This window comes from Sorex fumeus, unplaced genomic scaffold (genome assembly GCF_029834395.1).
Source record: "Sorex fumeus unplaced genomic scaffold, SorFum_2.1 ptg000064l, whole genome shotgun sequence".
Taxonomy (NCBI): domain Eukaryota; kingdom Metazoa; phylum Chordata; class Mammalia; order Eulipotyphla; family Soricidae; genus Sorex; species Sorex fumeus.
In genome coordinates, this window is record NW_026606121.1 from 2,100,916 (window position 1) to 2,110,859 (window position 9,944).

General features: G+C 61.4%; 1 protein-coding gene across 1 annotated transcript; it reads right to left on the reverse strand.

The window, feature by feature from the left end:
• Positions 1-1,041: 1,041 nt before the first annotated feature.
• NPTX2 (neuronal pentraxin 2) lies at positions 1,042-9,305 on the reverse strand. The gene is made up of 5 exons (XM_056128524.1): positions 8,832-9,305; positions 7,259-7,475; positions 3,028-3,272; positions 1,871-2,050; positions 1,042-1,359 (listed from the first exon to the last, which is right to left on the reverse strand). Exons 1-5 carry the CDS (start codon positions 9,252-9,254, stop codon positions 1,132-1,134), a joined length of 1,293 nt encoding a protein of 430 aa, XP_055984499.1. The 5' UTR covers positions 9,255-9,305; the 3' UTR covers positions 1,042-1,131.
• Positions 9,306-9,944: the final 639 nt, after the last annotated feature.

The window sequence follows — 9,944 nt, forward strand, 5'->3', positions numbered from 1 at the left end:
TGGGGACAGACACACCGTGGGGCCAGATGGGCACCTGGGACCAGCTCTGGGAGGACAGCACAGCGGCCCTGGTCCTGCTCCACCCTCCCCAGTATGACCCCACAGTGATGTGCCTGTGCAGGGAACTGACCCTGAGGGTCATTAGGGCTGAGGTGACCAGCAGGGCAAATAATGAGAGTGAAGGGGTCCCCACCGAGGCTGGGCACCCAGCAGAGATGACCGACTCTCAGGCAGTGCCTGGAACAGGGCCGGGAGGGCTCACCCACACATGCTGGCCAGGCTGGGTTGGGCCTCCCCACCCTCCCATGGCCCGTCCCTAACACCAGGACTCTGAGGCGCCACCACTTCCTGGGCAACTTTAATCCAAACTTTGCCCTCTCGCGGGCTTTTTTAGGGGGGCGCACATGATGGAAAGGGCGGGCAGTTGCAGCCTGCCCATGGGGCATCCACAGATGTGCACTTGGAACCCGTATGAAAAATAAAATATATAATATTCAGCGTTATAAACTTTCCCCGCTGAGCCCACCTGCCGTGCCCTCGGCCAAGAAGCCAGGATCAGCGCCAGGAGGAAGTGCAGGAAGGTCACAGGTCAAAGGTTGAAGGTCAGAAAGATGCTGTGGGCCGGGAGAGCAGAGCATAGAGCCTGCAGACCTTGTAGGTGGGCAGGGCGGCGGGGGGGGGGGGGCTTTTTGGCACCGTTTCTGAAGAGGCCTCGGCAAGCCGGGCCCCAGGATGGTTCCGGAGCTTCAGGAGGAGAGACAGTGGGTGGGTCGCAGCGGCTGGGGTGGGGGAAAATGCCAGGCCCAACCAGTGTCCCCCCACATCCAACTTGGAAGTTCCTGGGAGGGAGAGAGTTGGCCCTGGGGCAGGACAAGGCCTTGCGTGCTGGGGGACAGCGGGACACGCCACACATAGGGACAGCGGGACGGCTGCACAGCCTTTAGGGGTGCAAGAAGGAGCACACGAGAGGCACAGGGTCGGAGAGGACGAGCGGGAGGGGAGCACGGGCAGGGGGTTCAGGGCATTGCCATCCCGGGCACCGCTCTCCCGGCCCCCCCACAGGGAGCTGGAAAGAATTGGGGGTGCAGGGGCGGGCGGCACGGTGGCCCCCCGTCCGGCCAGGCTGGGCCACTACAAGTCCAGGAGTCGCTCCTCGCAGGTCTCCGCTGGCCACTTGGACGCGCCCCCAAACACGTCCACGTTGTTGTCCACCCAGGGGATGACGTTGCCTGGCATGTCGCTGGAGCAGTTGGCAATGCTGGCAATCTCCCGGGCACGCAGGACGCGGTCCCAGATGTTGAACTGGCTGAGCTCCCCCACGAATGCCTGCGTGGCATCGAACCTGCCCCCCACGGTGTCCTAGTGGAGACAGTTGAGGGGGGTCAGGTGAGGCCCCTGCAACCGCCTCCATGCCAACCCTGGGACTGGCCAGCACAGCCTCCACCCTGGCCCTGCCCAGACCACCCCATGCCAAGGGGATGCCTGGCCCTAGCTCTCCTGGCCTAGCCCACTCGGGAGCCATAACAAGGAGATGAGGGGGGCAGTGGCTTGGAGGTGTCCCAGAGCCCCTGTGAGTCATTAGTGAACCTCCCACAGTTAACTCAGCATTCATCCACCACACGGGGGGGGCAGCTGAGGTCACCCCAGGCGGTCTCCCCAGCCATCTGCCATCGTTCTGCGGCAGGAGCCAGCAGCCACAGGAAGAGCCATCAGCCCTGCACCCCAAGTCAACGCTGCAGTCAGTGGAGGACCCCAAAGCTTAGAGACATGAGCTGGGGTCTGCGGCCCGCATGACCCCATCCTGTTCCCACCTGTCAGATTCCACACTGAGATCCCTGCGCCCCCGCAGGCCGGCCCAGAGGGGACCCACCTGCTCCTGCCCAAGGATCAGCACGCCCCCTGGCTTGATGGGGTGCCAGGGTGCCAGGTTCTCTCCTGTGCCCAGCTTCTCGCCATCCTGGAAGGCCTCCCATAGCCCGTCCCGCGTCGTCCACGTGATACAGACGTGGTGCCACTTGCCGTCGCTGACAAACAGGGGCAGCTGAGCCACCTGCAGGGGAACATGTACTGCTGAAGGGGGCCTCCCAGTTCCCCCATCTCCACCAGGTGGGAGGCCCTGAGCAGGGCTCAGGGGTGCTGACGGAACAGCAAGGCATCTCACGGCTGGCACCCTGTGCCCGCCTGGGCAGCCTTAGGGGAGCCCCCAAGAGAAGCCAGGCCAGGCCCGACTTCCAGAGTGTCCCTGGGGGAGGTGGGTGGACCCCCTCCCCCTACGCCCCAAGCCCCCCACAGGGTGGCGAAGGACACGGCTGGGCTGTACCCGCCTTCCTGTGACCTGCAAGTCGCAGGAGGGCTCCTACGCTGGGCCCTTGCTGCATGGCTCCTGGCAACGGCACTTGCCCCCAGGGAATGGGCTGTTTACCAAGTCTGAGCAAACAGGCTGGGGTTAGCGGCTCAGTGGGATGCAGAGGGACTCAGGCTCCAGCAGGATGCGCTGCAGTGAGCACTGTCCGAGTCCAGAGTGGAATTCTGAGGCCGCGGGATCTAATGGGGCTCACCCAGCAGGGCCTGTCCTCGGCCGGAGAGGGCAAGAGCAGGACAGACAGGGACACTGGGGAAACTATGGCTGAGCTGCATAGGCGCACGGTGGTCTGTGTGGGTACATGGTGGTCTGTGCAGGTAGCCGGTGGTCTGTGTGGGTACATGGTGGTTTGTAGGGTGCATGGTGGTCTTTGTGTCTGGCCTCTGAAGGCGCACACTTCTGGCATACAAGTCTGGTCTCCAGAAGCCCCCAAGAGCCACACCCGTGTTAGTATCAGATGGACAGAGATGGCCAGGAACTCGTGGACAGGCTGTGGGCAGTGGTGGGCCAGGCTCAGGGCAGACTCATTCCTCATACCCGTGGCTGTTCCTGTGCCCAGCCAGCCTCACAGCTTGGACACCTCTGCACCCCCAACCCCCCAGTCCACTGCCCAGAGTGGGCTGTGCAGGGGCACAGCTGCCCAGCATGGGACAGCAGGGACGCACCTTGTCGTTGATGAGCAGCTCGATGGGGTTGTTGCCCCACTCGATCAGCACAATCTCGTTGGCCTGCCCGGGTACCGCATAGGAGAAAGGGGTCCCGATGCCCGGCGAGGCGCTGGAGCGCAGCCACAGGCAGATGGTGAAGGCGTACAGCTCGGGCAGCGTCTTCCGCACCTTGCCATACAGGTAGTTGGTTCGCAGCGGGAGGGACACCTTGAATGCATCCGGGGACTTGAAGGCACTGTTGCCTGGGCAGTGGGAAGAGGCGGCACTGTGAATGCCCAGATGCCACGTAGGACCCTCCCCAAGGGCCACCCTGGGTCCTGGCCAGCCTCCAGAAGGTTTCGTCCTATGGTCAGTCAAGATTCCTCCCCTCCTCTCAGACTGGACTCTGCCAGGGAATGGACAGGCCCCTCACTCATTCCACTGCCTTCTCAGCATGTGCCTGTGTAAGCATGTGTGTGTACATGTGTGAGCATGTGTCTGTGTGTGCACCTGTATGCATATCTGTGTGTGCATATGTGTGCAGGTATCTTTGTGAGTCTCTGGGAGCAGGTATGCATGTGTGTATGCATGTGTGTGTGTCTATGTGTCCGTGAGCGCGTATCTGTATATGTCTGTGTATGCATGCACGTGTGAGTGTGTCTGTTTGTGTGCATGTGTCTGTGTTTGTATGTATCTGTGTTTGAATATGTCTGTGAGTGTGGGTGTTCTGGGGCTATACTCGGAGGTGCCCTGCCTTACCCCTAGCTCTGTGCTAGAGTAACCCCTGATGGTACTCAGGGCACCAGCTATGGTACCGGGGATCAAACCAGGGTCGCTCACAGGCAAGGCAAATGCTCAACCCCTGTGCTCTTTCCTGGCACCTCAAAACACAACAACCCCCGTCCCTTCCTCCACCTCCTCCAGGCCAGGAGTCACAGAAGGGCATTTCTCCCCCAAGAACCCCAGGCTCGTTTTCTGTCTTCACAACATGCTCTTGGGTGCAGTGGCTTGGGCCTGCCGCCGATGGAACCCCCTTTACCTCTGCAGCGGGCTGCCAAGAAACCCCAGCAGTGTGGCCTGATTCCCCTGACCACGGAGCACAGCCCACCTAAGGGCAGGATCACCCCAGGGCCTGGGGAAGCCGAGGAGGTGGGGGTCTCAGCCCTCATTAGGCTTCAGAAATCCTCAATGTGCCCCTGCCACCCTGGATTTTGTGGAGGGCAGAGGGGAAGGGCAGGGCTCAGAGGAACAAGGGAACCCCAAGCCCCTCTCTCCACCGCCATTTTGGCGACAGATTCTTCACGTGAATCATCTTTCCAACAAGCGCAGCCGGCAGTGACTTTCTACAGCTCAGCATGCACAGTTCTGTCACTTGGAAACAAGAAGTGGGCTTCACCAGGGATGGCAGGTGAGGGGGTCCAGCCCCTCCCCAGTCAGTGCCCAGTGCCCTTCCTGTAGAAAGCTGGGGGCCCAGAGGACACTGAGTGTAAACCAATGAAGGAAAAACAGGCCTGACCCACAAATCACGGCTGCGGTGGTGAGCCCCGGGGGTGCAGAGGGGGACCTGCTCTGGGCCTGTCCCCCTCCCCCTGGATTTTTCCACAGCAGGCTGCGTGGCCTGTCCCTGGGGCTACCGGCTGTTGAGTGCAGCCCAGCTCAGCTTCCTGAATCCCCTCACCACAGCCCACCAGAAGAGGCTGACATGAGAATTCTGCCTGGGGCCATGGCTCCCGTGCAGCTCACAGGGCACCTCAAAGGTGAAGGGGGGGGGGGCGTGAGGGGGTATTGCACCCACCTGCTCTGACCACTGCCCAATAGGGCACTCTCGGGAATGCCGGGGGCGGGGTCCAGGGCGCTTGGCAGAGGGCCAAAGGCAGCCGCAGAGAAGACCGAGGGGCTCCTCTGCCACAGCCTGAGGCCTCAGGGGGACAGTCCCCAGGTCTCGCCTGGACCCAGCAGAGCAGACATGCAGGCCTCCTCCCCTCTGGGCTAGCGCATGCCAGGACATGGCCGGGCCAGCAGATACTGTCCTGAGGGCCCCATGGGGCTGCTGAATGCCAGACTGGGCCGGGGGGGAGTCTCAGAGTGGGGCTCCTGGGGCGACCCCCAGGGAAGGAGCTGGGGCATTGTGTGAGACTGGCCCAGAGCTGAAGCGAAAGGAAGGAAATGCATGAGCGAGCAGCAGAGAGAGGTGGTCTGGGGCAGGGAGAGGTGGTCTGGGGCAGGGACGCTGCCACGCTGCCACGGTGCCTCAGCCCCATGCAGGTCAGGCTGGGGGTTTCTGCACTTCTCCGTGACTCCCCACACACTCAGTTGGTTTCGCTCATACTGAGACCCTGGTACCAACACCCCCAGCCCTCTGTCCCCCGAGTTGCCTGCCCGACACCGGCCACCACAGGCACGGCCCAGGCCCTGAGAAGAGCCCAGTTGCCTGGAGGGCTCCCTCAGGCCACCCAGAAACAGGGATGTGTGTGAGTGCGTCAGTCAGTATGTGTGTGTGTATAAGTGTGTATCTTGTGAGTGTGTTGTATATGTGTTGTGTATGTGAGCATGTGTGTTGTGTGTGTATATGTTGTGTGTAAGTTGAGTGCGTAAGTGTGTATAGTGTGAGTGTGTGTTTGTTGAGTGTATATGTTGTGTGAGTGTATTGTGAGCATGTTTGTGAGTGTGTATGTTGTGTGAGTATGTATGTTGTGTGTGGGTCTGAGCATGTGTGTGAGCATGTGAGTATATGTGAACGTGTATGTTGTGAATTCGTATGTTGTGTGTGAGTGTGAGCATGTGAGTATGAGTATGTGTATGCTGTGAGTGTGTATGTTGTGAGTGTGTGGTGTGTGTATGTTGTGTGTATGGTGAGTATGTGAGTGTGTGCTGTGTGTGAGCATGTGTGTTGTATGAGTGTGTACGCTGTGTGTGTGAGTATGTTGTGAGTGTGCATGCTATGTGTGTGAGCATGTGTGTGCGCATATGAGTGTATGTTGTGAGTATGCATGCTACGTGTGTGAGCATGTGTGTGCATATGTGAGTGTGAGTATGAGTGTGTGTGAGTGTGTATAATGTGTGAGGGTGTGTGAGGGTGTGTGCATGTGAGTGTGTGTATGTATGAGTGTGTGTGAATGTGTGAGGGTGTGTGTATGTGTGTATGCTGTGTAAGTGTGTGAGTGTATGTTGTATTATTGTGTGTGAGTGTGTGTGTGTGTGTGGTGGAGGCAGCAAGAATTCAGTTCTAGGGGCTGAAGCAATAATACAGCAGGTGGCCAAGCTGGCTTTGATCCCTGGCAACCCAGAAGGTGCCCTGAGCCCTTGCCAGGGGTCACTCCTGAGTGTCACAGGGTATGGCCCCAAAACTGAAAACCAGACAGACAAAAAGAATTCGGGGGAGCACAGGAAGAGGCTGAGACATTCGGGTGCCAAGGGAAAAAAGTGGGGGACATTCTTTGGACAGCTTCTGGGAGGGAAGAAAAGGAATGCCCCAAGTCTGAGGGTTCCTATGTGGAAGACCAAGCTGAGCCGCACTGCCCAAGCCAGCACCACCCAAGCAGTCCAGGGTGACAGGGAAGCGGACTAGTGACACCTCCTGGCCCACAATGCCTCCAGGAACTTGATCTCTTTTTTTAAGTCAACAAAATGCTTCCCATTCACTCACGAGGCTACTAGCACCACGTGGCCCCATGGCCCACTTTGGGAAAACTCTGTTCTGGGCCCTCGGGCTTCTCTCCATCCCCCGCAGGGGAACTCAGAATTGTGTGGGGGGTGGGGGGGGACCGCAGGGAATGAGGTAGGGGCACTTGGGGGTTGCAGAGTGTTGCCATCCGGAAGCTGTCCTGAGAGCTGCCAACACTGAAACACCCACATGGGAAGGAATGCAGCTGAGGTGTGTGACGCCCACCTGGGGTCCCTGACACCCAGGGGCAATGCTGGGGAGGGGTGTCAATGCCCCCAAGACCAACCAACAGGTCCCTGGGCTGCACCGCCATGAGCCAGATCCCCAGCGTCCCGTGTTTGCTGAGCCAGATGCTGGGATTCCTGTGTCTGCTAACAGTGACGGACAGAATCGGGTCACTCGACAGAACCCCCCCACTCCCAGAGACTCTGGAAGGCTGGGGGGGGGCAGCGGAGGAGCCAAGCATGGGGAGAAAAGGCCACCCCCCTAGGCCTGAAAGGGTGACTTGGGCATGGTTGGGGGGGCAGCCTCGGTTGGGGGGGCACGGAGGAGGGGGGGGCAGCCTGGTCGTGGCCTGAGGCTCACCGCGCTCCAGCTCGGCCACTCTCTGCAGCAGGGCGCTCAGCGTGCTCTCTGTCTTCAGCCTGTGCGCTGCCGTCTCATTGTGCAGCAGTGACTTCTCGTCCTCCAACTCGGCCACTTTGCGCAGTAGCTGCCTCTCCAATTCGCCCAGTCGCTGCTGGAGCACCTCTCGGAATTCCCCAGGCAGTGGGGTACCGGAAGCATTGGCCCGGAGCTGGTGCTGTGGACCATGGAGGGGAGGGAGGAGGAGGCTGGTGAAAAGGGAGCGATCTTGTATGGGGGTGGGGGGGGGCACGCGTAGGGAGAAGCTTCCAAAACGGGAGTGTTGGATCATGCTGGGGGCGGCACTCTGGGGGCCTGTCTCTGCCCCACCTCTGTGGAGGATGTGGAGACAATTCTCACGTCGAACAAGAATTACTCTGCAGCAATGCTGGAAACTTACGGGTCTCACATCCCTCTCCAAAAGCCGCCTGACGGAGGAGGAGCCCAACACCTGCCATTCTCGGCAAGAAACGTCAAAGCACAGGGCTTGAAGTGGGGGAGAAAAGAGTCCCCACCCACGGCGCGGGAGCTTCGGGCTACAGGGAAGAACAACCCCCAGGGGCCCGAATGTGGCAAAGGTGTATCCCTGGGCTTGCGCTTTCAGAATGCTATGGGAAAACAAGAGTGCTGAATCCTGCCTATTCGGAAACCACAGGGATCTTGGTTTTGCATGTTCCCCAGCCTTCCCTCTGATCGTCTTTGCTTCTCCGCCCCTCTTGTGGGTTCTTGGGGACACCTGGGGAAGCCAGCCTCAGCCCTCGGGTCTAGATTCCTGGGGCCTGGGTCCCCATTGTGGGCTGTACATGGTTAAATGCAAACAAGAGGTTCAGTAGCGGACTGCTGCAAGGGTGAAAGATAATACTCCGGTGCATGCTTTCTGCAGGAGAAACGATAAGCGGTTCATCAGCATGGCATGGGGGGGGGGGGGGCACGCCACCGGAAACCGAGAATCCTGCCCCTGACACCGACTTTGGCTAACAGGTTCTTTCAGTAAACATTTTTCTGAATGGAGCCGGTTGCCCTTAAAGCAGGAGAGTGCCAAGTATGGATGGAAAATACAAGATTTGTTTCCCAAAGTTCCAAACAGCCCCCGAGAGAGCTGAACAGAGCCTTTCTCCCAACGCTACCAGGAGCGCGGCTTGAATCCCCAGCGGGCCCAGGAAGGCGTCTTTGAAGTTAGCAACGTTAGCTCCAAGCCGGGCGCGGAATCCGCAGGTCCCCGGATGTCCTCGTCCAGCGGGACCTGATTTATAAAAGGCAACACCGGACAGACGGATACCTGGATACCTCGCATCACTGCACCCCCTCGGGAGAACCTTGGCTGGGGGGAGGGGCGAAATTGGGCGAAGTGGGACCCCCCCCCCAGGGTCCGTGTCTGGCGCAGGTCCCTTAACCCTTTCTTTCCCGCAAGGGAAAACTGAAGGGAACTAAGCTAAAAGTGGGTGGGAGACAGGGGTCGGAAGGAGTAAGTTCCCCGAGCGGAATGCAGAACCCTGCTTCCCGACGCCCCCTCCGGAACCCCGTGCCCCGCTACCTCGAGGCTCTCCAGGCGGTCCTTGAGGGTCTGCAGCGAGCGGCTGAGCTGTTCCACGACGTGGCCGGGGTCCCGGGGCAGGTCGCCCATGGTGTCCTTGCCCGCGGGCCCCTTGGCCGACGCCTTGCCCGCCAGCCCCTCGCAGCGCGCCAGCTTGGCGGTGAGCTCGCGGATGGACTCGCGCTGAGCGCCCAGGGTCTCCTTCTGCTGCACGACGGTCTCGCGCAGCTGCAGCACCGCGGCCCGCAGCTCGTCCTCGGGGCTCAGCGCGCCACCCTGCATGGGCATCGCGGGCAGCGGGCAGCCGGCGCGCGCCGCCTCCGGGGGCAGCGCGGTGCACACGAAGCGAGCGCCGGGAGCCGGGCCGTCCTGGGCGCCGGCGGCCAGGGCGAGCGCCAGGCCGGCGGCCAGAAGCGCCAGCATCCCGCCGCCGTCGGGGCGTCGGCCGGCCGCGGAGCTCCCCGGCCCGCGCGCGTCTCCAGCCCCGCCGCCCAGCGCGCCCTTTCTTAAGCCGGAGGGGCGGGAGCAGCCGGCGCGTGCCGCGCGCGCCGCGAACGCGGATTGGCTCGGCCGGACGCGCGTCACGCGGGGGGCGGGGCGGGCACTTCCCTGCGCTACCAGCGGAGGGGAGGCGCGGGGGCTGGATCCCGGGGCTGGAGCGGGGGTTCCCCTCGCCTCCCCAGCCCGGGAGCACGGAACTCAAGCTCCTCCTAAGTGGCTAGCCAGCGCGTGCGGGCGTCTCTCGAGCCCACCCGAGGACGCACGAGTCAGGGGCTGGAGGACCCAGGGCGCAGATCCCCGTGCCTGCACGGAGACACATCCCCCCTCACCCCCCCCCAACCTGCCCGGGATGCTGCTAGGTTGGCGGCGCGGGGCTGTGTTCACACGCGCTCTTCTCAAACGAGGCCGGTGAGAAGAAAATCCGAGAGCGACTCGAACCCAGGGTTGCTGTCGGAGCTTCGTGTCAACCCCATCAGGACCCCCCCGCCCCGCGCACCCCGTCTCGGATGATCCTCAGGTGCGCGGGGGGGTGGGGAGGGCGGGAACAGATGCCAGCGGCGGATGACACCGAACTCCCTGCGGCCCAGAGGGACCCAAAGGACGTCTGTCCAA